This window comes from Zonotrichia leucophrys, chromosome 2 (assembly GCF_028769735.1).
Source record: "Zonotrichia leucophrys gambelii isolate GWCS_2022_RI chromosome 2, RI_Zleu_2.0, whole genome shotgun sequence".
Lineage (NCBI taxonomy): Eukaryota > Metazoa > Chordata > Aves > Passeriformes > Passerellidae > Zonotrichia > Zonotrichia leucophrys.
In genome coordinates this window covers 67,773,508-67,800,661 of record NC_088171.1, presented here as the reverse complement: position 1 = coordinate 67,800,661, position 27,154 = coordinate 67,773,508, and the positions used below count along the sequence as shown (strand labels likewise).

Here is a 27,154-nt window from a genome sequence, read left to right as displayed (position 1 = left end):
GTTGAATACCAAGCAGAAAGCAGAAGTTGAAGTACACGGAAATAACACCCTCCAATTCTGATTAGCCTCTTGTTTATAGCGCATTGTGGGAAGCTGAGGCTGCACTGGCTCGCTTAACCCTTTTGCAGGCACGAATGTTGTAAGTCCTGTGTCCCTTGGAGAAAGGAAGGAACACCTCCCTCCGGAGTGTTAGCAAGAGGCAGAAGCGATCCTGCAAACTACCACCACCCACCATGAAGACATCAAATGCTCTTCTTTTCATCTTAGTCCTGCTTTACATCAATGCCAGCACACAATGGCCTACGCACACAGTCTGCAAAGAGGACAACCTGGAAATATATTACAAAAGCTGCGGTGAGATTTTTTTACATTTCCATTTTCCTTTCAGCTGCTCAGCAGAGTTGTTCTTATACGCAGTGAGAGATGCTTATAAAGCCAGGCAGTGAATGGAAGGGTTACACTCCCAAACTTCCACTGGGTTTCACATCTAAAATATTTTTCATGTTTCAAGTACAGCTGGTTTTGGTTCACACACACACAAACCTAACTGTATTTATAAGATAATAAAGAGGAAATAATGTAACTTAATTCAGAATAATAAACCGCTGTGAAAAACCCAGTTTAGCATGAAAGAGATTACTAAGATCTTTATCTTGAAGTTAGGTTAAAAAAAATTTAGGAAGACCATAGGTCTTTAACTTTTTTACCCTTGGGATGAAACAGGCTCTTCAATGCACTGATTTGCTGCTTTCCTAATGTGCGATGGAAATGTGGTGATGTGCTTTCTGTCCTCCCACTAGGAATGACAAGGGACCCAGTGTGACAGTGGGAAGGATTCATGTTCTCTGCCATTGCCACTGTGCTTAGTGAGACTTCAGCAGTGGCCCTTACCAGAGGCATTTCCCAGGGATCACAGGGTTTTGTTTGTTCTTTAAATCTGTAGAGAAGAAAAGGAGCAAGCGACACTGGAATTGACTGAAAATGAATTCACTGAATGGTGCCTGCTTTCCACCTCTTGCTTTGCTGGCCGTGTGCCTCGCCTATTGTGCGGATCTGCTTTACAACTGGGACAAAGGGAATTAGATTCACAGACGCCTCATTCATTTTCCGCACGTGATTTGAAAAGCGATTCATGGCAAATGAGCACCCTAGAGTTTGTTTTTCCAATTCATCCAGTTACAAAGGGTTTTCCCGGGGGCTTTTCCTCTCCTGTAGCTTTCATGCGTTTTTGCACACCCATTAAAATAAAGCCAGTGAGGGACAAGAGAAGTAAATAAATATTTGTAATGCTATTCTTTACTGGCCTGCTCCCAGGGGACTAAAGTCAGGCTTCACGTTCTATAAATGGGTGTAAAGCATTAAGAAAATATTTAATTAGATATTGAATACAGACTTTGGTGTTGCCTTCATTTTAGTAAAAATGTATTGCATAAGAGAGTTCTGTTCCCTCAACAGGTCTCAGTCAGCATGAGATGCCTTGACACAGAGGCACAGGCTACACTCTGAGTGAATTCAAAGTATGATGAATTTGTCTGCTGGCATGTGCCAGTTAAATGTTGCTTCTTACTGTGTATATCACTGGCCTGGCTAACAATATGCATTTGTTTAGAGTCATTTGTTTGTCACTTCCTTTGGTTTGCCATGAACAGAAAGATAAGAGGTACATTCATTCAGGGAGAATTCACAGCTAGAGAAGCACGAGCCAGAGATTATAAGGTCAGGTCCCACCACTTAGAGTGGTCTTCTGTTCTTCTGGGCAGAGCTATGGGAGATGAAAAGATTACATAGATGTGGTAACAATGCAAGAATTAAATAAGATTCCTTGTTTGAAGTCAGGTTCTATTCTCCCTTACTGCTCTGTCAGATTAAAGTTGAGGCAACTCACAACTGCCATCACAATGTCCTGCCTTGCATTTTTCCAGAGGCTATCATATGTGTAGCATCAGCCCAGGATACACCATCTGCATTGCTGCTGATGCAGTTCATAATCCAGCAGTTTGCATAAAGGAGAAGAATTTAAGGAGCTTGGGGTCAAGCCCCACAATCCACAGGTCAGGAGGATCAATGCAAGTACAGTAGTCCACATCTGCTTCAGAGAAGACCCTGTCCTTACTGAGCTCACTGGCAAGCTGACAGTGGCGCACAAGGTGCTGATCACCCTTTCAGGAGAAGGGGAGCTTTCTCCCTACCTTATTTCACTGTAAGCCATGACTAGATGGGCAGAACATAACTCCATTTTCCATGTGTCCTGCCAATTGTTCTCACCCAGGAGGACACAGACTTGTCAGTGTTTGACAAGACCCTTTCCCATCCAACCTTCCCATTACAAATTTGTAATGGCAGCAACCACAGAGTTGATATTAGGCAACTTCCCACACTCTTTAGGTATTTCAGAGGAATACTGCCCCATATGTCCCTCCAGTCTGAGAAATCCCTTTGGTATTTCCTGCTCCAGTGAAGGTATCAGAGGATGTGCCATTTGGAGGATAACAGGAGCCACAGTGAAGTAATAAGTACAAAATCTTAGGTAAAGGATTGCCTATTGGCTTCAAGAGGGTGAGGATTTCACCTCTAATGTTGTTACTATAGACTCAAGGTTGCTATCAGGGAATTAGGATTGAATCAAGTAAAATATAAAGATGTTAAAAGATTTTTTTTATCAAGTACTTCACAACTTGTTTCTAGAGCTTAATGTCCTCTCTCAAGAAATTATTAGAATTCAGTTTGAGCATTTAAAGAGGAGCCAAGTACCCATGTTTGCTTTCCTGTTTATCAGATCCTCTCCTATAATGCAGGAAAAATCTGACTAAATTCAAAAATATGGGCTAATATAACTGTGATTAATGCAACAGAGAAATTTAGATGGATAATTGAGAAAGGGAAGCCATCTCGTGTACCGAGGAGTAAGTTGCAATTGTTGGTCACAAGCAATTGTTCTAGCTGCATTTTGGTCCTATAGCATGTAAGATACAGGCATGCATCAGGCCCTCAGCCTCAGCCCATGCTCTGGATCCTTTAGAAAGCATCCCCATTCCCACTCAGCCACATCAGACCAAATGTTCTGTAACCAGGACTCCAAGTCATGCATCAAAAGAAGGGGCTGGATAAGATCCTAGTGATCGGTATAATGCAACTGTAAAAAAGAAATCAGACAAAAAATCTCAGCAACAAGTCCATGGTAAGAAAATCAAGCTGAGAGGCAGGTGGTCTAAAAGTAGAGTAAATAGACAGTGTGCTGCCTCTTCTGTGTAACCACAGGAGACATAACACCGAGACAGCCTATAAATAGCAAGACATTTCCTATTAGGACCACTCTTCCTCCCAGGAACAAGTGACAAAAATGAAGGAAGATTTCAAATGACCACAAATCCCTTTAGAAACCTGGGCAGAGATCCTGAGATAAAAGCAGCACAGGTTAACATCTCTGACTGAAAAAAGAGAACAGTAATTGGCAAGTCTATGCACAGACATGAAAAGAACCTGCTACATAAATGGCCAATTTCTACCCCTTTTAATTTTACTGTAATAATGCTTTTGATCTTTCTAGCTACATTATAAAAGGGAATTGTCTGGGAAGGGAAGGGCAGGTAGGCAATGATAACAAAGTGCCCTAGGCAGATTCCAGTGTTATTTGAGTAATAGGCATCCACTTGGAAGTGCAAAGTGCAATGCAGTCAGAGACAACAGAACATAACTCCCTAACACGTCTACCAGCACCTGCTTCTAGATCATTCATGTAAAGCCTAATTGTCTTAATTAGCCATGAAAACATTCTTAGTATGTGATGTTCAAATGGGACCCCCTTCATAAGGGAAAGCAGGTGATTGCTCCTGCAGACACACAAAAAATATTTTCCAACTATTTTTACAGCTCTTTCTTGAAATGTTAGGTGGGCCTGTATTAACACTTTAGTGCTTCAGAATGCCTGCTTTTGTTTCGATCAGCAAACTTGCTGATTATTTATTTAAATTATTTAGATAAGGACCTGGGAGCCCTTAGAGCTGCTCACTGCCTAAAACTGTAGGTTTCTTTACGGTGCAGAAACAAACACTGATAAGACAGAAGGTTCTAAAAAAGAGTATGGACACTATCAACCATTAAGGACTCTGTTTTCTGTGCACAGGAATAAATAACAGGGAATTTCAGGGAGCTCTTCAGAAGAGCCAAAGCAGTAGTATTCAAAGATGACATCTTTAGAAATATTCCCTACACTCTATAAAAGATTGCTTAGACCACATGAGATTTTTAAATATAGACAAACATTTTTTCCCAGTTTATATCTGATTTTGTTTTCTTTTTCTTCTGTTTTTCATCTGAAGGAAGGTTAAGAGCCATTAAAGTTTCAGGAGAAGGAGCAAACAATCAGTACTCATTTCAACCTCCTGAATTAAATATGAAATTGGCTGCACTCTTCATAAGTTTTATATCTGTATATCTACAAATTTTAAAATAATAAAGCATATATAGAGATATGGGTAAACGTTTGCTATAATTCATGTCTTCTACTACACAAAGTGCCAGGGCTAGCTGGTCATCTAGGAAATTATTTTTTACATGACAATGCCTCTTCCAAAACAGAGGAAGGTCATGCTGAACTTATGTCCAATGAGCTCCATGTTTGCTTGCACAGTTCTATGTCACACTTGAAGCAGTGTCATTTCTATAAACCTTTTTCCTGGCCTCCAGTGGCACAACAGGAGAGAGTAGCACTGCCCATTTCAGTACACACTTGCATTAAATTGCATTCGTAGATAGAGGAACTCTCATTTTTTTGGCTTTTCTTTAAATGTGTGAGCTCAGATTTGGACCTCTGTCAAAATGGCCCCTTGAACTCAACAGGGTGTAGAACCCACTCTGGTCAGACAGAGCATTACAGACATGCTCCTGTTAAACTCTGTACTGAGGGAACTTTTCAGTGCTTAAAATAAAACAAGTGGAGGCAGAGACCAATTAGCTCACAATTTCCTGATGATTTGTCAGTCCTTTCTGAAGAGTTTCAGGCTTACTAGGGTCCCCCTCACACACTCATTATACTTTCTCCTTCATACTGAGAGATCAAAGATACTATTTTTCTTAAATTTCACTTGTTCCTTTTTTAAAAATACAACTGTAACATCAGATGTATTTTTAAAAATACACCTGCTCATTCAGCAATACCAGCTTGTAAACAGTACTGTTAAATTGGTGTTAATTTTACAGCATATCACCTTCTGTTCTCTATGTCAACCAGTCTAACTATTCCTTTTCCCTCCTTGACCACACACTAATATTCTTTACTTAAAGGATGTAAGTAATCTGATAGCTTCAGCTGGGAAAGAAAGGTCTGCAAAAAGTTCTCACTCATGCCGCTTCAGGGCAAAAATTCTTCCAGACACTTGGTAAAAAGAGGTTTTTTTTCCATTATTCTTTGGATTTTTGGCAGACAGATTGAGCCAGATGCTTCTCTTGGACTTATTTATTTATTTCCCTCAAACAGTCTCCAGCAATTGCTTCTGCTTCTAAATTATTTAAAGCCACACGACACCAACTCCCCTCTGATTTTTTGTTGCATAGATTGCTAATGGGCAAACAATCAAAGAACTTAAGAATTCCACTTGAAAACAATTTTTTGTGTGTTTACTCTGTCCAAGCCATCTTACTGTCATAGCTTTGCTGTTGAATTCATCTGGTATAACTTACTTATTCCAAGGGGAAGACCAGATGTGTACATGTATATTTCTGGCACCAGATCCTAACAAACTGAAACTATCATCAGAATCAAGGTAGCATAGTTATGAGTGTGCATGCAAATCTTTTTTTAAAATTTTTGTCCCTCCATGACTTAAAACTATCCCATCTATTTCATCCTCCACATCTCATTAGAGGATTTAAACTTTCTTTTTTCTATGTGAACTCTTGAGGTGATTCTGAACATCATTTTGCCCTTTGTTCAGGTGAGGAGAGTACTTAGTAAGTTTTAAAATGTAAATGACATTGAGGAGCAGGAGACAATTTCATACCTCCAAGGTACTCTGGCAAAAACATTAGATTCAGTACCTAGACTTTAAATCTTTCAGTAAAATCAATATTAATGCTTTCAGTGAGACTAGTAGTGGAGAGAATTAACTTGAGCTGAACTTCTCCCACCAGGCTTTAAATTCTCCCATCTAATTTAGTTCTCAGTGGTTTCCTCACAGAGCCAAATTCTTCACCAAATCAATTAAGGTCCTGCACCATGGACTGCAAGAGGGTTGTTTATGTTAAGCACAGACAGCCTCTCCCGCTTATCTGCAGCTGATAAATATAAAGTGGTTGGCATGTTTTCCACCTAATCACTTTTGCCTCGTCTTTGGTTGCTGTAGCCACTGAGTCACTCAGGTAAATGTAAGGATGGGTGGTAACAGTTCAGAAAGCAAGCCATAGAAAATTATGTTCTATCCTTTGGAAAAATATAGGAGAGACATACCTAAAAGGTATATTACATCACAGTCAAGAAATACTGTGGGCAAGGAAATATTGTCATTTGCTATTGGATACTGAATCTGAGCCTATGGAGGGAGCACTCTAATACACTAAACAGGTGAGTCACAGCCATTTTAAAAATTTGGTAAAATTTGAGATTAGCTCCTGTATTATATAAAGCAGAAATTATCAAAAGGCTGTTTAAAGTCAGGTGCAAAAACAAACCACAGCTGATGATAAGTGCTCCTATGCAAAGGTTTCTTTGTAAGCCTCTAAGCAATAAAAGCATTGCTACGCTTTCTTGACATTGCATATCATCTCATCTAAAGCTATCATCAAGGCCTCAAAATATATCTGGACGCTATTATTCTTACAGTTTAGCAAAGAAAATAGAGGCAGGAGATCAGACACTCACAGCAATTTAATATCCATTGGGAAAAATATCCAAAGTATCCTAAGAAAAATTAACACCTCAAAAGGAAAAAACTACATTAGTATTATTGTGTGTTGGTGTCACTGAACCAACTTTAAGGAGGCAACCTAAAACTAGGGAAAAACGGTAGCCATCAGGGACAAGATGCCAAATGGCCTTTACAGATTCACCACATACCAAATCAAAACCCTTTGTTCTGTTCCAGATGCTGCTTTTAGACTCAGGAGAGCTTCTAGTTGCCAAAAGCTAGCATTTTGAAAACTACTACAAATTATTTCAGTGCTTCAGTTTCGTCTTCACCTGAAGATAAATGGCTCCTGTCAAATGATCCAGCAGTGATCAGGCAGGTGGGAACCCAGTTAGTTTCCTCAGCAGAGGGAGCATGCCATTCCAACTGTAGCTTCCTGCCATGCTCCTGTAGTGGATTTAAACCCATCACGGGAAAATGGGAACATGTAGCCCATTTATATGCTGCTGATTACTGTTTTGTACAATCAGCGGTGTAGCTGCTCTCCCAGAGCATGGCATGTGTCTGACAGCAGGGCAGTTTCCAGCAAAGTTTGGTTCTATTTCTGACACAACCCTGAAAGTCTGTTGTGAATCCCCAGTCCTTCCGACAAGCACTGATGTCCAGAGATCTCAGTCTCAAGTAGGGCACTATGAAAAAATTATTTTTAAAAAGCCAACACATTGAAGAGGGAAGAGACAGCTCTGATTAGGAATACAGGCAGTTACTGTAAGCATTTTATTCATCCAGTGCATGGTGTTTTCTTACCAACAGAAGAACAAAGACTTTCTCTCTCTAATACAGTCCCTGCTGGGCCCAGATTAATGCAGTATTTTCTTGTTACACTGCTGTAGTTGAAGCCTGCTCTGCCTGCCTTTCTCTCTCAAGCTAACTAGGACAAACCAGGATTATCAAGTACAGATCTATATGTGCTATCTCTCAAAGCCTGCATCTTTCAGTTTTGTCCTCTTAAACAGACTTGGATAAAGCTTTGTCATACCACACAAAGCACAGAAACTCCCCTTTCCCAAATACTACCTCTGGCAAAAGCAAAGGAGGAGGAAAGAGCCTTCAGATACTAAGCCTCCCCTCAATCCTCAGCCAACAGATCTAACAAGCTTGCTCCTAGAAAAGGTGGTTCAGGCAGGAAAAGGCAGGGAAACTCAGGGCATGTCTTTGACAAGGCTGCTTGATGCATGCCAGTGACACTCCCATCCCCAAACACGGCCCTGCTCAGGCAGAGAGCCCCTCACACCTTCTGTCTTCACAGGGGCTTCCCTCCACCTCATCACATCAGCCTGCTGCCAGAAAATCTCTTCCTCTCCTCTCCACCTGACATTTGGAGAAGCCTTCTAAGTTACTGTCTCTTAATATTTGCACATTTGGACATCATTTATACTTCCCAATGAGTTTTATTTGAAATATCAAAAGACAAAATCTTTGTCTTTTATTTAAACTAACTTTGTAAGACACTGAAATCACCTTGCTGCAAAACTAAGGTCACAGGCATCAGCCAGTAATGCCTGTGCCTCAATCTAACCAAGAAATATATAAATGCTCTATGCATTACCAGTGTTCAGTATTTTTGGGAGAGGACTGGAAATTATTTAACTTGTATAAACCTTTTTTTTTTAAGTTACATTTTAAGTTTCTTTTGCTAGTGTCCTGTTCTTTTTTAGTTTATAGATTATACTGAAACCAAATCTTCAGGCTTCCCTCTACAGCCATGTAGGTTTTATCAGAAAGGAAGCAGAGTTATTCACTCCATTGGACATCTCCAAAAGCTTTGGAGGTTTGGGTTTAAGCAACCTCAGAAACCACAAGTTGATAGTACTGTTTGCAAAGGGGAACTCCCACAGTCTGTAACCCCAGGACATTAAGCATACACAAACTCTAATATTCTCTATTCCTTCTCCTCTATGTTGCCTAAGCAAGCCAGAAGAGTTCAGGTGATAAAACATACAGTGACTTCTGCAAATGAGGCCAGAGTGACTGAACTGAACTAGGCCAGAGTTCCAATCTGAATTAGGCAGGAGACTGGAGCTGGTCATGGCTAAGTCAAATGTCTTAGGATGGAGTATTCTGATGATAAAGTAGACACAGCCAGTGTGAGTCTCACAATTTATTCTGCTCTTCTCTGAACAGATGGTCACTCTGCCCTTCCCAGTCACATCTGGAGGTGGCAGTGGCATGCAGTGAAGGCAGGCCTAAATGGAAGTTCATTAAACTGAAGGTGCTCAGGGAAATGCAGATGCATAACCAGAGAGCTGCTAATTCACCTGATGCTTCTTCCTCAGTAGCCTATAAGTAGATTTCAGTGTCAAATATAACCTTGAGCATTCAGGTTAATTTATTTAAATAGGCATTAAAGGGAAATTGTTGAACGAATACATAAAGTCTGAAATCCCAAACAGTTCCTCATTCTTTCCCTGTCCTTTCATCACCTTGAATGTTGTAAAGACTAATGATTTAATTTTATTAAGAGCTTTGAAGGCAAGGAGTATTGGGTAATTGCTAAATGTTTCTTCCTTGTGCTAATTTCCATCTCCTCTAGCACCAGCTTGTCCTTACCTGACCCTAGCCAAGTGCAGCTGTGCTATTTCATTCCATTCTGTGCCTTATCTGCTCCTAAAAGTATTATTTTGAAACACTCAAAGCTAACCAGTTTGGAGGGTCTTCTTACCTCTCCAAGGCTTACAGATGTGGACGTTAACAAGCAAAGCTCCTCTGCTTGCTGCTGCTATTCACTCATACGACTGATTTTCATGCTCATATGGAAACAATGTGATTTTAGAGCAGATTCAGAAGAGAGGAAAACCAGTACAGGACAGTAAAAAAAATTGGGGGGGGGGAGGGGGGAAGGGAGAGAGAAGAATAAAAGACAGAGGCTGTTGAGCACGAGCACAGCAAAATTCCTAGAACAGGTGCTTCCCATCTGGCCATGCAGTTTCTGTAATGCCCAGTTAGTCATGTAGCAGCTCAGTCTCTGAGGGACATTGCCACAGTGGGTTAGCACATTATCATTCCCAGCTGTCCACTTCATCCTGTGCTCTGGAGATCCCCTCCCAGGAGGCTGTAAAGGCAGCCCCAGCTCACAGCCCTGCGCCTGTGTGCACACCCATGTTCAGCAGGGGCAGGAGCCACTGGCCCCACAACTGCAGTAACCAGGGCACACAAGGGACTTCCCACCTGTTGTCCTTGTCACTGAGGTTACACTGCTGTAAATATGTCTGAGCCAATCTACCTATGAACCTTCTACTAAGAACAAAAGCAGGGGGGAAAAGCTCTAGAAAGAAGAGTTCAGGAACTCATCTGAGCTTCTAGGCTGTACTACACACACCTGCTCAGTCCCCTAAGAGAAACCCAGCCAAACCAATCACTGTGAGCACCTTGAATAGTAAGTCAGGCTGAAATCTTGCACTGTGGTGCCAGTGCATGTGGAAAACCTCATCCCAAATCAATACAGGAACAAATCTTCACCAGGGTACTTGGGTAAGGGCGAAATAGGTGGTGGGATGCATGGTCTCAGCTGGCACTAAGCCATGTCAGGGGTGATTGGCAGCAAGATGCCAGGTACATCCCAAATTCACCTCTCACAAAGCAGGATTGTACTACAGAAGTCAGTCTTCAGCGAAAGCTGGACATTCAGTGCTAGATACAGATGGGAGCTCAGCCTCAGGCACAGCATCAGGTTCAAATAACAGGTCTGGAAATCTTGGACTGCATGGACGGTTCACAAAGCCAAAGGCTTTCTCGTTTCCCAGAGCAGTTGCCCAAAATTAAGTCCTGCCTAGAGAGAAACTTGAGTCAAAATTCTGCTTCCAGACACTTTTCATGCTAGCTGTAAATATGTTGCAGCCTAAGTCCTTCTCACTAGATACACAAAAAAAAATGCCCTTTTCCCCCTCAGTAAGCAGATTTTCACTGATAAACCTCAATGTGTTTGCAAAATTTCCAACAACATTGTGAGTGTTGGTGATTTATCAAAGCTGAACTGGAAAAGCAAAATTCTGCAACCAGTTAAAGAGTTTCTAGCTTTAATTATGGGAGACGGAGCAGATTGAAGGGAGTAGGTGGAGGGAAGTCTGGGAACATACAGTACTGTGCACCATGAAATGTTGCAGGGAAGTGGAAGCCTGAAGGGCAGCCCCACGTAGTTTAGAGATCTAACAGTAAATGTTATTGCTCTGCACATGTGAAAGACATAACATGTATTTTTTTCAGTCTAACCAGCTCACTTCAGATTGAAGCAAACATGGAAGAATAAGTATTAAACCTCCATAGGAGATACACAGTGACTCACAGCCGTACATCTGAGATGAAAAACAAAAACGGCAATTGCCTTGAGTTGCCTTGGCCACAGGAGGCACTCCTCACGATTTAAGGAAAGAGGGGGATGGCACAATCCCTTAGTGCATAAAGCCCAGCTGAATTTACAGATTCCTTCACTCGTCATGCAGCTAAAACCCAGAAGTTTAATTAGTTTTGTTATAGTAGCAACGTTTCTCCCTACTTGTTTGGGAATCCAGACTCCCTGGCACCATAGTTTTAGCAACACAGCCATTCTTTCAATTGATTTCAGCAGGAGGTACCCATATATGCCACAGTATCTAAGATTGCAAAATTGGATTGCTAATTCTGAGCAGAAATTTCCACAGAGATGGTCAGAAAATTAATTTGGGTTCTTTTAGCAGTGGAAAATTTTACATTTGTCAGCAACAGAATAACAACAGAAAATTCAAGTGCTCCAATTCACAAAGTTTTCTGGAATTCCTCATGTGAGTGCTTCCACACTCTCTCTGAGGACCAAACAGCACCTCCTGGATATGTCAGGATCTATGCTGCATCACAAGCAGTGCAGTAAAAGACATCCATGGCTGCAATGCACTATGAAATGAATCATCTGTCAAAGGAGCTCAACCCATAGAAATAAACAGACATCCTAAACTAAAATTACCCTGAGATCAGGGTCATTGTAAGAAGCTTTCAAAAAAATCTTGGTTTCATGAACATACCCTTTCCACTCAGTGCTGAGAAATTTTAAACTAAAAGTTCAAATTCTAGCTCTAACACGACAATTTAGTTTGTTCATTATAGTACAGCCTTTGAAAAGAAAAGGACATTATGTATGTTCTACTGCCATGTTTGACCGTACTCCCTCTTGAAACTGCAGACCCAACAATTTTAGTAACCCGACAACCAGCACTATTTGTAGGCATCAATGCCCAAATTGCTCTGAATCTGAGCAGCTGCTTCCTGAACCTTATCACCACACCACACGCAAAACAGAAACAAGAGGGGCTCTAGCAGAAGTCCAGAGGAATGCGGAAGCCAAGCCTTGAAAGATGGTAGAAACCAGAGGGGAAGCAGGAGTAACGGCCTTGGAGAAAAGAGAAGTTTGACATGCTTTTCAGCTGGAGCAGGAAACTGCTCTCCTAACCGATTCCAACAGCTTCTGAAGCTGCAAAAACAAAGCTGGAACTGACAGGAATAAGAAAAAAAGAGGAAAGAGAACCCTCTGACTGTGGCCACACTTGAAAAACAACTGCAGGCACTAACTTTTTGTCCTAAGCAGATTATGCAACTGCAGAGACTGCTTTAGTGGTGTGGAGGACAAAATCCAGCACAAGGACACAGAGCTTTAGAAATATCAGTTCTTTTTATCTCCCTCCTTTGAACAGTCATTTTAACTTGCCCAAATTAAGGGCTCGGCTGTTAGCCCACACTGATAGTCTGTGGGCTCACAAATCCTGGCTTAGTTAGAGCCCTCCAGGTCCTCTCAACACTTTCATTCATTCTGTGATCTCCTCTAAGCAAGCAGGTTTTGGTCACACAGGCTTGCTGATTGCCAGCTGCTATAGCTGTGGGGCACTGCTGCTAAAACAGGGTTAGACTGTGAGGATGCTGGCTCAGCCTCACAGAGGACACTTGTGACTCAAGTTTCACCACAGCATCAAAGGAAAATTCTCCCAACCTGTTATTTTCAACTCAGTGAGAAGATTAGTTCAAGAAACAATAACTTAGAAAGAGAACTCAGTTCCCAAGTCTATATTTGTCACTACCAGATCTGAGTAAAACAAGGAGCCTATGGCTGCTTCTGCACATGCCACAGCTGCTTCTCTTTTTTCCACAGAGAACTACGTTGGATGAACAGGCTGGCTGGAAAGCCATAATGAGGGACAAAACTATGCCTAAAGCAAGTTTGAGGCTCAAGGTATTTTTCCAAATTGGCCAAATCTTTCCCCTCCTGCCACAGCTTTGGAAAACAATTGCACATTCTATTGGTTGTGGCAGCTGAGCTGTCAGTGGTTGCTGCTGCCTGTCACCAGAGAGTGACATGTCAGCAAGCCTTCAGGCACAGCATCAGATCTCATGGAGGCTAGCAAGGAAGAAGGTGGAAGTGGTATAAAAAACAATTATGCTTTTACAGGAGTTTTAGAGCTTTTTGCAGAGAAAGGGATACTGCAGGAATTGGAACGAATCACGTTCATTATAATTATCTTTCAAAGGGCTTCCTTTGGCCCCACAGCTCTGCTCAAGTCTCCCAGAAAACGAGAAATGTAGAATATTTTCTGGCTTAGAAATATCACAGGATGATGGACCCAGAAAAAAAAGTGCTGCAGTATCTCACTTAACACAATTTCATTTTCAGTTTTGGACTTTTCATCCCACTCCAGAATTCACTTTCCTAAATCAGCTTCACCAAGCCATCTTGTGAAGCAAATTAATTAATAAGCATCTTCATAGCCAATTGCTCCTCAGTGCTGAGGAAGGAAAGGCAATGTGTAGAGTCTGGGAAGAGCAGTTGTGCTGAGATTTCACCATTGAATAAGTATTGGCTACCCACTACTGTGGGGAACTTTCCTTCTTTAACCTTTGTTAATTTTCCCACACAGTAGATTTTAACCTCACACAGGTGAGCACCTGAGTGCATTTCAGACTGAAGGGGCAGGAAGGACACAAGTAGCTATTGAATGCAGGGTATGGGAGCTCTAAGCACTTCTTGGAGAACTTTTAGCAAATATGTAATTTATTTTTTATAACATTTCTATTATTTTATATATTATACATACAGTCTCAATAAAGTATCTCATTAAACATCCAACTTGTAACCCACTACTTTGTGTCTTCAAACAGATCCCCAGCAAGATTTTGCTCTCAGCATTGACCATTGTCCTGATATTGCAACCCACACCTTTAACATCAGAGGTACAGCGGTCCTAAGTAAGTGGTATTGCTATTTTCTCATGCTGTACACAGGTAATTCATGTGTGAGTGATGGTATTAAGAAGTAAGCAAGGCTTACAATCTCCTATAAAATATGAAGGGGCTTCATTTGTTAGAAATTTCAAAACCTGTGCAGAGTTACAAAAAATGTCAGTTCTGTTATCAGCTTGGCCTCAGACTACATCTGTCACCCTAAAGAGGTCATATCAGCTTTCAGCCCCTATTCTGCTCCTGCTCTTCATTTGTACACATGGAGAGTCAAGGAGGGGCTGCTCTAGAGCTCATTATCTTCATAGCTAAGTCTTCTGGGGAGAGTCTTGCTGACTCTCACACACATTCTTATGTCACTACCTCACCAAACTTCCAAGGCTGTGACCCTTGCAGGCAGGGGTCTGAATGGACTCCCACAGCACAACATGGGGATACCCCGCTGTCCCTCCTGGGTGTACAGAGAAGTGTTCTGGGAAAGTGCTGGCCTGAGGCAGCAGTCACACCATCAGTTTGCCACCTGCACTAGCTGAAATTACACCCTTCAGCACCTGACTGATTAGCAATAAAAGGTAAAAACTGGGTGCACGCTTTAATATTAGCCATCGCTTGCTTTGTGATTTTTTCATGGGAAGGTCACATCTTGCAGACCTGAGCCCAAGCTCATCTAGATCCTGTACTACCAGAGCATAAATATGAAACAGCAGCTGTATGCTCTTGGTGTTGAAAATAAATTTGTGTGCCAAGTGTCTTTTGGCACCTGGGAATGCTTCCTTGCATGCAAAATGTCTCCCTTCCTGTCAGATATGTGGGCTATTTGTCCAGGGAGCATCAGTTTTCAGGTGGCTGAAAAGGTAAACAAGCCTGAAAAAAATCACACTACAGACATTTGCAAATAAGTCAGAGTATAGGACCTCCATCTAAATCCAGTAGCCTCACTGGCTCTGCCTGCGTCAGCAAGCCAAGCACAAGGAGGCAACCTCCTAGAACTGCCAAGCTGCTGTGCTGGTCCCTGGCACAGGTTGGGCTCAGGCCAGTTACTGTTTTCCCAGGCAGCAGTTTGAGGTCACAGGTTGCTCCCAGGGGCCCATTGGATATGATCCCTCTGCTAAGAACACAAGAAAAGTTTAGATATAAGGACAGGAGACTTGCTACACCACTTGACCTCAGAGTCAGAAAAGGGTCATAAGCCTAGTTTATTTAACACTTAAGAGAACTGCTATTATGTCCCCTGTCATATACCTTGAAGGCCTAGAGACCTCTTCCTGAAGCACAGATTTCTATGTATCAGGAGTCCCCTGTGAAGAGAAAATGTCTAATGGCTCAAACAGCAGGGAGGAAAACATAGAATCCTTTTTAAAATAAAGTTAATCCTTACACTTTCTCTGAGCTCTCTTTCTCTTTGTGTATAGGACACAGCATCAAGGAGCTCTATATCAAGCTGAACATGATCGTAAACGGAAGGACTGTCCTAACCTACTCCGAGACGCTTTGCGGGCCGGGTCATTCCAAGCTTATTTTCTGTGGAAAGAAGAAAGGAGGTAATTTAGGTGGCGCTCTCAGTGTTTGATGGCTACTGAATACTCCAAGCAGGATGTGCCTGCTGTGCTGTTGACTGCACCAATACATTGTAATGTTCTGTTTACTTCACCAGCATGTTAATGGTGACAGGAACGCAGTAGGACAGAGACATTTTAATTTAAGGGCCTGCTTTTCCCCCCAACCTGTTTGCTTTACTTTTAATCACAGAATATTGCACACCCCTGAGATTTCAAGTCCATTAAAAGTAACTGTGGTTATGTGACCCCCATGCACCAGCAGGGAGGTTCATAAGCCCTATTTAGAGGCACGTGCTTGTCATGTGAGCAAGAAGTATGACAAAAATAAAGGCTACTTCTGTAAAAGAAATGGCTGAGCAAATAAACAACTATTCTGAATATGTTCTTCACTATTAAGGAAGTCACACCTCCTGTCCTTAAAGGCAATTCTTAAATCACTTTATGAGGAAATATGCTTGAATAAGGATATTTGGAACAAGATACTATTTGCTACCATCTATGGTTTGCATCTTTCAGTTCAACATGTGCCTATGCAGCAGTCAGATGAATTCAGCTCATGCCAGTCACACTGCCAGCTGGCAAAGACTTGCTCTAGTTGGTTTAGAGTGCTATTGCTTGCCCCCAGAAAACCCCCCAGGCATCTTTGGGCCCAGGCGAACCGGGGCACCTCAGGGCCCCTTCTGACAAACCCAGGCTAGGTAGTGCCAAGTTAGCTGTGCCATGTCCAGAAGAGCTGTGGTCATGCTTCTGGACTTCAGTAGGCATGTATCCATTAATTTTTAAATCATCCTCATATCATGATCATCTATTTAGGCTGATTTTATAAAAAATCAAGTAGAGCCACAGAGCAGTTTGAATTGTCAGAGCACCAGCTAGTTACAGAAGCTCTGCTTTCCTTGAGTCACTGACGTCTTCAAGCTGATAACACTGCAATAACTCATGTGCAAGGGCCATGAGTTTAAAGACCATGCACAGCACTACTGCGAAGACAGTTCCTGGAAAATTACTAAGACATTTCACACTGCACAAAACTATCACAAAGAATAATAGAGAAATGCTGCATGAGCAACCAATTATGTAAATCATGTAAGCCAGATAGACAAAAAAATTAAATTCAGAAGTTTCTTCAATTGTGTATTGAATCACAAGAGGAGAAAACCCACCCACAGACCTACTGAAAAACTATCTTATTCTGATGAAGTACTTAATAACATCCTTCAGTGAATACATTAAGGAGAAGTAGAGTTAGTCCTGAGCTGAGCACAAACTGCTATTCACTCATTAAGCTAGAAAGCCAAAACCTCCTGGGGTTTCCAAGTCTCTTAATCTTAAACTGACAGGCAATTGTTTCTGTTAATTGAAGTACATTATGACATAAACACATAGTTGGTTGTTTGAATAATACTATATATCTTCATTTAGAAGTACTCTTACTTCAATGCAAAGACATCTGCCATGCACTTTTTAATATACACCCTCTCATCCAGTAGCTGTTTTTATTTAGTAATTAAGTCACAGTGGGAAAGAAGTGAACTTTCTCAGGTTCAAACTGAAAATGGGGTATTTCTTAATTAGTTGACAGTTGAATCTACCCCATATTTTAGGACAGAGAATTGAGCTGAAGACAAATTTAAGGCAGTTCAGGCATAATTTACCATATTAGCACAGCTGTAAATCTGACCTAATGCCTGTGCAGGAAGGACAACTTGTGAATGGCCAAGTATGCAGACTACTAAGACACAGGAGAGCAGAGAGCCCTTTCAACTGAAGCTTTTCATGGAGAGCCCCTTTTTCCCTTTTGTATGGGCAACATTTCCCACATCTGGCCAGACCTGACCTGAGTTTAAATGTAGTTTCACACAGAATTTGCTTGCCATTCATAAGGAGGCCAAAAATTGCCTGCCCCTCCCTCTCCCAAAATTAGACAAAACATCATCCTTCTACAGGTTTGTTGATCCACTTACTTGTGGGGAAAAGCAGAGCAGAAGTTACAAGAAAAAGAGAGTTTTAAGAGCCGGATGTGGCTAAGTCTTCGTTATTTGAGGGAAGTTTACTTTTTTCTTTATTTATATTTGCTCTCCTAAAATGCTACAGGTTTTTCATGACTAGAAATACTCTCTGTGCTGGAAAGACTTAAAATAGCTGGAGATTTCATGTTCATCATAATCATATAGTATTTACTATTTTTGTTAACCAAAGGTCATGTCTGGCACTGCTCACTCAGGCTCATAAATAGGATTCCAAGATCTTTTTCTTTGAGCTATGTGTCTGTTGTGAAGTTGTTAGCTCAAAGTTTGCAAGGAAATTTGCCATTACCTATTTAGGAACAATAGCAACACAATTGCTAAACTCTTTGTGGCATAACGTGAACTCAAGCCTTCCTCTTTTTTAGTAGAATGTGCTGGTTATTCCCCATTTCCTCCAAAGAAAACAGTTACGTAAGATTTAACACATTTCCCAATGCAATCACTAAAATCAGAGTGGAAGATCTACCAGGGTAATATTAAGCAATGTGCCAACAACAGCTTGCAGGCTTAAGCAAAGCCACCTGACAAAAAGATAGCTACCTCCTCTGCAAATTTTCTTTTGGGCTCGACTGACATAGGCACCATCAGAGCACTTGCACAATTCCTTAAGCACACACCCCAGACCACAGAGAAACCCCCACCTTGCTTCAGACCTCCAGTCTTTTACATTATTGTCCCTTTCAGCAGGTGTTACAGTGAGCAAGTTTCTAAAACAGCACTTGTGAATAAAAGTAGGGAACATAACATGAATTAAAAGACTGGCTATCACATTAAGAATGTTGGTTGCTGTTTCTGAGAAAGCAGCTATACCACAAAGCTAGGTCTTTGGGCTGACACACAATGCCATCTTGCTTAGCCCCTTCACCTCACCTTTTCCTCACCATTAAGAGAGTGAATCTTTCTCACCTGGCCATGTATTTACATATGTTTTTTCCCACTCAACTAGACATCTATAGCTGGCAGTTATTCACATCATTCCTACATCCATAGCACCCACAGAAGCTTGTGTCAGTTGCATCGGTGCAAGATTGTGTCCTAGAAGAACTCCAACATGGAGCATTGAAGTTCTAAAAATATTTAAAACATAGAAAAAGGAAGAGGTGGGTGCAGATGTACAGGGCCTTTATATAGTATAGGAGTGTGAGAACGCATAAAGATTTTCAGTGAAGGGAAGATTTGAGAAAGAGGAGTGAGAATTTCATTATAGGTGTTTAGTCAGGAAGGAGAGGCATCTTCATGACAAATGATAACTCGTAATTTGAAGTAATCCTCAGGAAGTTCTTACTTACACATTTGAAAGCTCTGCTTCAGACTGGAAACCACTAAAAGCATGCTCACTAGCAATGAAAAGGGCTAAGTCCCTTTTGGTAGAAACAACAGTGAAAAGCTGATACAAAAATACAGTAGTATCACCTTGATTCAGTGGTACAATAGAAATATTTTCTAGGCAGTTCAACAGAAATCACTTTCAGATAAATCTATAAGAAAAAGGGCTGAAAGCAAATCACTGATGACAGCATCCTTGACAGGTACCATAAATTACCAGCAGACAAAGAAAAAGGGGAATATTTAATTGAAAAAACGCACTCATAGTTTATGCTCTTCCAAATGTGTATGCATTTTTTGCAACCATATTTGGGCTTTTCTCTAGGAAGACCATAGAATTCTTTCAATAAGATAGGCTCAGTGTTTGTGACAGTTATACTTACTGCAGCAGATGTGTTCATCCTCTTTTAATGGAGGAATGTAAAAATGTATGAATATGTGGAGAAAAAATGTATAATCAGGATGCTGTGATAAACTGCAGTCCTTCAAGCCTTGGAGGATGTTTACACTTCTGGAATTATAGTAGAAATCCCCATGCAACTGGAACACTGAATGGTCTTTGAAAAGCCTGATCCACTAAAGTTTCCAGGGTCCAAAGTGAATATCAATGATAAAATTCAGCAGATTTATGAATCCATAATATTTCCTGACAGGTCTCAACTAGCTGAAAATGAAAGCTGCCCTTGCTTTCCTATTAGAACATACTTCCAAAGCAGCATAGTTTCCTCCCCCCCATTGAAACCAGGAAGGTTACAGAAGTTTTCTAAAGAACTGGTTACAGAACACAGAATTGTTGAGGTTGGAAAGTCATTTAATTCAGTTCCACATACTTCAAACAGGGCCGTCTGACAGCCAGTTGCCCAGGACCATGTGCAGGGTAAGGCTTTTAGATATACCTAAGGATGGATGCTCTACAACCTCTCTGGGCAACCTCTGCCAGTGCTCACTCACCCTCACAGTAAAAAAAAAGTCTTTCTTGATGTTCAGGAGAAGCCTCCTGTGTTTTAGTTTGTGCCCACCGCCTCTTTGCCCTGCCACTAGGCACCAGTAGAGACAGCCTGGCTCCATCCTCTTTTACAACCTCACTTCAGGTATTTGTACATATTGATGTGCTGTCCCCTAATGTTTTTGTTCTCTAGGCTGAACAGCTCCAGCTCCTTCAGTCTCCTCATTGGAGAGATGTTCCAGTCCCTTCATTATATCAGTGGCCTTTCACTGGACTTTCTCCAGTACCTACATATGATTCAGCTGAACCACTGTTTAAAAAGAGCTAAATAAGGGTAAAACTGAAGCATAAAGCAGTAAATGCAGACCTCAAACTGGACAAGCAGCACCTGCTGCTCCACATTTGAAGGCTCCCTAAAAGATAATACAGCCCATGACAATGATTTCTTTGATAACAGAGCAAAGGCATAGCTACAACATATCAGAGCAATCAAGGAAAACTTCTCAGAGTGGGCTGAGGCAGAGCCCTGAGACCACATTCATCTAGTTACTTTATCACAGTGAAGTGTGTGGGGAAAAATAGCTTCTACCTACACTAGATGAGAGATTAGCATTGCCATAATTTCAGAAGCAAATTTATGGCCTGATGACACCTACTTCATTTTAAAATACAGGCTTTGCAGAGCCTGAATGCTGCATCTATGTTTTTAGATTCTGGATGGCTTTCTGAGAGCCTAGATGAGATCCTAACAAGCCACGTGATCCAAGAGAAGCTTCCATGTCCCCATGCAGAAGGCTTTGGGTGATTGTTTACAGCCAGTTTCCTCTCCACCCTCCTCTGCTGTCACCCAAGATTTGCTAGGCTGTGAGTTGGCTGAAGAAAAGGCAGCCCTGCAAGGCTCTCTGCTGAACAAAAGGACACGCAAAGCACGAGCCCCAGCACTGCATGGCCCACACCACCCTGAGGGGGCAGCTCCAAATATGTCTTAGATCACATTGACACACACAGCTCCCAGGGGAGGCACTCATCATTATGCAGCCTTCAGTGCCTTTAATTCTCATTTAGAGTCTATTAAAGCTGTGAACCAAGAGGTGGGCTGTACTGTATTTTTAAAATTTTTGAGTCACTGCTCACTGCAGTGGAGATGTGTCAGACTCCTGGGCTCTGGCTTCGTGCACAGAAGCGAGTGGTGATGGCGACGACTCTCTGAAAACAACAAGACTTCTTGCTGTCCACACGAATTAGCCAGGGTTGCAGAGGGGAATGACTACAGTACAATTGCTGTAGCATAGCTGATCAGTTTGAGATTGACAAACCAAGACGTACTTATTCTGTTCTCTGTTTTGGGATTAGGTTTTTCAGGGCAACACTAAGTTGTTTTGCACCTTCTCCACCTCCCAGGATCATCACGGCATTACATGAAACAAACTTCTCACTAATGCAAAGGTGTAGAACACTGGTGATATCTCAGGTTTCTCCTTTTCCTAGTTTATCTTATTGTCATGATTGTTTCATATAATTTTGTTACAAGACTAACATTTCATGTAATTTGTGGGAAAAACTTTTGTGGACTGTTTTCCAAGTCCATGTATGGCAAGATGGATGGACCATACAATCTAAAGATCTTTTATCCAACCTTTCACAAGAAACAGTGAGACTAGACTAAAACTCTCTAGAAGTGACAAGCATCAAAATGCCAGCACATATTCATATAAACATGATGAAACACTCCTCTGTCACTGTCAAAGTAAGGAATATTTCATGACACCTACAAAAAAGAATCCTTAAACAGTTCTTAGACTTTTCCATGACTTGTGTGGGGCAAGTTGTGCAAGAAATTCTGAAATAGTGAAACATCTACAAGTTTTATTTTCAGTCAAGTCTGCACAGTTTGGCCCAGTAAGCTATGAAGAAGTAGGAGGAACTGCAGAACAGCTTGCTAATTCTCTCCATTAATGCCAAAGTTGCCCTTTCTTCAACAGCCAAGAGCAAGCATGCCTCGTACGATTAGGGAGATGAGGATTGGAAGGTGGAACTCCCAGGCTCTATTCCAGTCACCAACACGGTTGTGATGGCTTTAATACCTCATATAACTTCTTGCTGAATGCTCCCTCAGCAGAGAGACAGACATGCTTTTATTACTTTAAAGTCATGTTCAGCAAGCAGTCAAGAGTACACACCTACAGAAATACTCAGCTCAGATCGGTTTTTCTAAAAGTTACCAAAACAGTACTTTTTGACTGCTGCAGTTGCAGGTGTTTGATAGTTCATGCTGAAGGACTTGAGCCTGGCAGTCCCCCCCTCCCCTTTCATTTTCAGGATGTGTGATGACATAGGTACTCCCACCTGGTTGTGCAAAGATGTGCCCCTTTTCCATTCACATGGGCTGCAGATGCTGGTTGAGCCCAAGCTCTGCCTTGCTTTCCCCATAAGGCAGTAGATATCCTGATATTTCCCCTAAGGGGGCTGTTGCAGGACTGTGTATGGAGCATTTTGCAGTTCCATAATACTTGTCACTGGAGGCTCTGAAACGCCACTACCAAAAAAGCATCTATGATCAGCTGACTTTTTCCTTCCCATGCTGCATGTCTAACCATCCGTCACCTTTGTTGCTTTCCAGAGCATCTCCATTATGAGGGGCCAGTCACACTGGGAATCAAAGAAATCCCTCAGGTAAGTTGGTTGCAGCTGTGTTCCCAAGCAGAAGGGCTTCCCAGATGAGGTATGGTCAGAGGACTACCAGCAATCACCCCAGCACATTCCAGGCTTCCCCAGCTGGCACACTGGATCTGATAGTGTTTTATATGAATAATCCTCTTCAACATGAAATTAAGTTGCTTTGCTTATAAAGAGTTACAGAGGCACTACTATCCAGCAACAATTTTTTTTTCAGGATAGCAGATGTCTGTACCAGCATTAAGTCAGACAGCCATAGAGTTCTTTAGTAGCTCCCCCTCTCTTACTCTTAAAATAGCAAGAAAAGAAGCAGTTCCAGGGGACTCCCAAGAGACCAAGGCTGCAATTTTGCTCAGCCCTTAGTGAACTGAACAATTTGGAGAAGCTCATTCATCCTGTCTGGCTATAAAAGCATTTTAGATAACTATTGCAATTGAAAGTGTTCCACTGTACGTACATGGTGTCAGGCAGAGAGACCAAGGTCTTCTAGGTGGCAACTGAAGGTACAAGTTATTAGGTCAAGAATACTTTCTCTGAATTTATGGAGCCTTAAAATAAGAAAATAATTTCTTAGGAAGGTAAGAAAACAGGCAGTACTCTAGACACTCCTCTGAATTTCCTGGTCATCCATTACAGATGCTTTTTACTCCACACACAGCTAAGTCTTCTAGAAGCTCAACCAAATCACACTGCAAAAAAAGATAGATTCAAATGCTGAATGCAACAGTCTCTTAACTGGGTGCAGCATGAAGATATATTTGATCAGTACATAACAAAGGATTTTTTAGAGACATACAACGAAGAGACTGGATTGAAGGGAAGAAAGCAAAGTCTTTGATTATCAAGGCATCTTGTTGAGAATGTAGCAAAGAAAGGATCACAGGCACCACTAGAAAAGCATAGAGTTCAGGTGGTCAGTCAAATACCCCTTAGATTTACTTGGAGAAGCACAGCATGAGCTCTCAATTCTTCAGCAGCAGACATAAAATATATGTCAGAGGCTCAAAGATGAGGTCTGGGATCTGCTCAGTATTGGATTGCTCCAGGCAGGAAAAGAAAACAGGATCAGAACAGGGATACAGAACAAAGACATGAGTCCCAAAGAACTGAGCTTGCCAAGACCTGCAGAGGTGATAACAAGGATAGCTGGCTTCTGGGAAGATCGAGCCTCCTTAAGTGCTACCATCTCATATGTCTCAATCTTCCTTTGGTGATAGCAGCAACCAGGGCCTTCATTTTCCCAAAGCTTTCACACAGGGAGCTGGACCCCCGTTATGCAGGCTGTTATCCCACCCTAACCAACCTGCTTCCCTAAAGGCTACACCCACAGAGGCTGTGTTGAGCATTGCCTTTTGAATGTCTCACACAGGAGTGCCTGAGCTCACATCAATCATCATCCTGCTCCAGGAGCAGCTTTACTAACATACTTTCGTAGTAAAACCTCAAGACAAACTGAAGAATAGGTCTTTAAACCAAGGAGAAGCCACAGAAACATGCACACAGACCAGTAAAACTCCAGTTCTGGGCAAATTAGCTGAATTTTCAGCTAGTTTCTGGAGCCAGAAACTCCAAGACTGATCACAAGCCTCTTTTAATAACATTTTTCACCACAAGCAAAAAATTATTCTGAAGGAGAAAAAAGAAATCTAACCACTAATAAGCAATGGAAATTAGTTATTATGAAGTCTCTTCCGTGAATTAAACTATAAGCTTTTAGAGAGTTAATATACTTGTGAGAAAAGGAATAGGAAGCCTCTTTTGTTAATTAATCAATCAGGCAAACAACACCACAAAAAGGAATTATTCCATACAGCAATCATCTTCTGCTCATTGCAAAGAACAGCCTCATCCGAGAAGCCTGAGGGGTGTTTGCACACTCCACACAGGAATTACAACCAGGCTCTATTCTCAGGAGCAGGTTGCCATTGGGCCTCTCTCTAAATTTAGGTTTTACTCTTGAACCTCTCTATGAGGACACAGACCAGGTATTGCTTTAAAAATCCCATTATAAAAGGCAAATGCCAAGAAGCCTGACTCATTTCAGCCATTCCTCCTACTCCACAGCCAGAAAGGCTCTAAACAGGGCAGGAGCATTCTGTGGTTCAAAGCGAGGAGGTCACTGCTGCCAACCTCTCCTACCCCACATTTTGCTCTCCCCTGTGCTCCAGCAAAAAAATCCAGAAATAATAACTGCAGAGCCAGCAATATACCAATATGCCAGTGAATAAATCTAGTTCACCTCTTCTTCCAAATCTGCTAAAGCCACCTTGGTCACCTCCCCGTACAGTGCTTCTCCAAGTGTCTGGAGAGAGCAATCTTGACCTATACAAGATAGCCATGGCTTCTTTAAGGCTCAGATTTTTTTTTATTTTTTTTTGGTAATGATATGAGTTCTCCCCCAAAGCCTGAATTCATCCTTTCAACTACACAATTGGAAATCAGACTACTTCTTGTTTTATTATATAGGAATTCATTATAGATTGAGTCATCTATACACACACTTCCCCCAGTGCACTCTGTTATAAAAATTCATATCACTAACACTGAACAACAAGATCCATGTAAGAGAAGTGCCAGAGAATTGACCACCTCTTTTTCCAGTTACTAAACAGCACAGGCCATATTGTGCTTGCTTATAAGAATCATGAGAATTTACAGATTTACGTAATTTATAGATTTGAAGAGATTTTTTAATGCAGCAAAATATTTCATTCCCCTTGCACTGTTTAATTTTCAGTTTGTGCTGTCAGCATTGATATCCCTGAGGAGAGTATTTTGGCAGAAAATATGGGCACATCCTTTACCACCTATGAAACATTTGGAGCAGGAAGGTTTTGGAGAAACTTGATGGGAAAAGAATTGTCCTGTTTCTAAAAAGAGGAGTCAGAAACTTAAGCAGTTATATAGTACTGATGGGCTAATCTCTTGCTTTGCATTTTTCTCATACAGGGAGACTACACTGTTTCAGCAAAGCTGACTAATCAAGATCACGTCATTGTCGCTTGTGCTGATTTTACTGTGAAAAATTATTTAGACTATTATTAGCAACAAACCGATTTCATGAAAGCTACAGACTACTATTCAAGTCAATTAGGCTGCTTGCATGCTACAATGATTCTGAAGAAAATAATCCTCACATGGTGATTCTCATGCTGTTCCCCTTTATAAATTTGCTATTTTCAAGAAGTTACTAGATCCTCTAGTGGTAATTTTATCTCTAAACGCACACTGTAGCCTACTTTTTTCTTCTAATATATACAGCTGTAAAAAGAAAGTATCCAATACCAACACTTTCATCTTAGGATGAAAATAGCATGAGGCAGAACAGGCGAGAGCCTAAACACTTTTTGCAGTAAGTTATGGAGGTATCCATTTCTAACACAGGCTAGAAGATGACTTTCACATATATCACATATTATGCAGTTACAGAACTCAACATCTTAAATCTTCTCTGGAGCCTGTCTGGATATTCCACTAGCACAGCTTTTGTTATAACTACAAAACAAAAGGAAATAGGATGAACATGCCTTTTTTCCAGTGATCAATTTCATGTCACTGGATTCATATCATTCTAGTCTTATGGAGTCTACCTGGAATTTTTTGTTCTGTAATGTCTTTTAATGGATGCGTGAATCATTCTGTACTTAGGCTATGTGCTCTTCTTGCTTCTTAATAAATTCATAATGAAAGGCTGTTTTTTCTCATTTTTTATCATGATTCTCAGATCTCTCCAAACTTTAAGGGGGGAAAAGGATGATGAGGGAAACAAGTTCAAAGAGCACATTTTAAATATGAAGTATCAGTCATATTTACACATATTTTATATTCACAGAGGAAAAACTGTTCCTTGCTTTGAAGCCCCATGAGAAGTAACACAAATTATATTCCAAGTGCAGCACATGCCCAAACCATCTCATTCCAGGAGCCTTTGTGGCTGACATAACTGATGGGTAGATAGATAACCAAGCACAGGGCAGCACATGGGATTAGGATCTTGGCTTGGAGAGTGTAGAGACCTGTTTGGGATCCTGCCATGGAGTAGGGTTGAGTTATGATTTGAAAAGGTATAGGCAGGAATCAGGGACACAGGAGGCTCCTGGAGCTGAGCACAACTTTACAAAGGCTGGTCACAAGCATTGGACTGCATTACTCATGTTGGAGAGGTTCAGCATGTACAGCTGGGGCAGCTGTGGCTCACATCTGGCCACCCAGAAGCTCTGACATATGGCCTCCATCCTACACACCCACATTCTGCAGCTCAAACAAATTCCTGAGCAGCCAAAGGATCCCTGGTGCACAGATGACCAACACCTCAGAGCGGCCAAGAGCTAGCAGCAAGGGAGAGTCTCTTGTTTTCTTCTTGTGCAGCAAAACTCTCACCTGCTATCCCAGCAACAGAGAGCAAGTCTGAGAAGACCTGCTCACACAGGGAGGTTTACCCCAGCTGAATGTGAACCAGCAAGCACACAAGAGGAGACAGAGCACATTAAATACACTGCTCTTTCGGCCCATTTCTACTACACC

General features: G+C 41.5%; 1 protein-coding gene across 1 annotated transcript; it reads left to right on the top strand.

Moving 5' to 3' along the window:
* On the top strand, positions 1 to 26,322 carry LY86 (lymphocyte antigen 86). The gene is made up of 5 exons (XM_064703422.1): positions 1 to 354; positions 14,019 to 14,105; positions 15,509 to 15,637; positions 22,575 to 22,627; positions 25,580 to 26,322. The coding sequence occupies exons 1-5, from the start codon at positions 234 to 236 to the stop codon at positions 25,673 to 25,675; spliced, it is 486 nt and encodes a 161-aa protein (XP_064559492.1). The 5' UTR covers positions 1 to 233; the 3' UTR covers positions 25,676 to 26,322.
* The last annotated feature ends 832 nt before the right edge of the window (positions 26,323 to 27,154 follow it).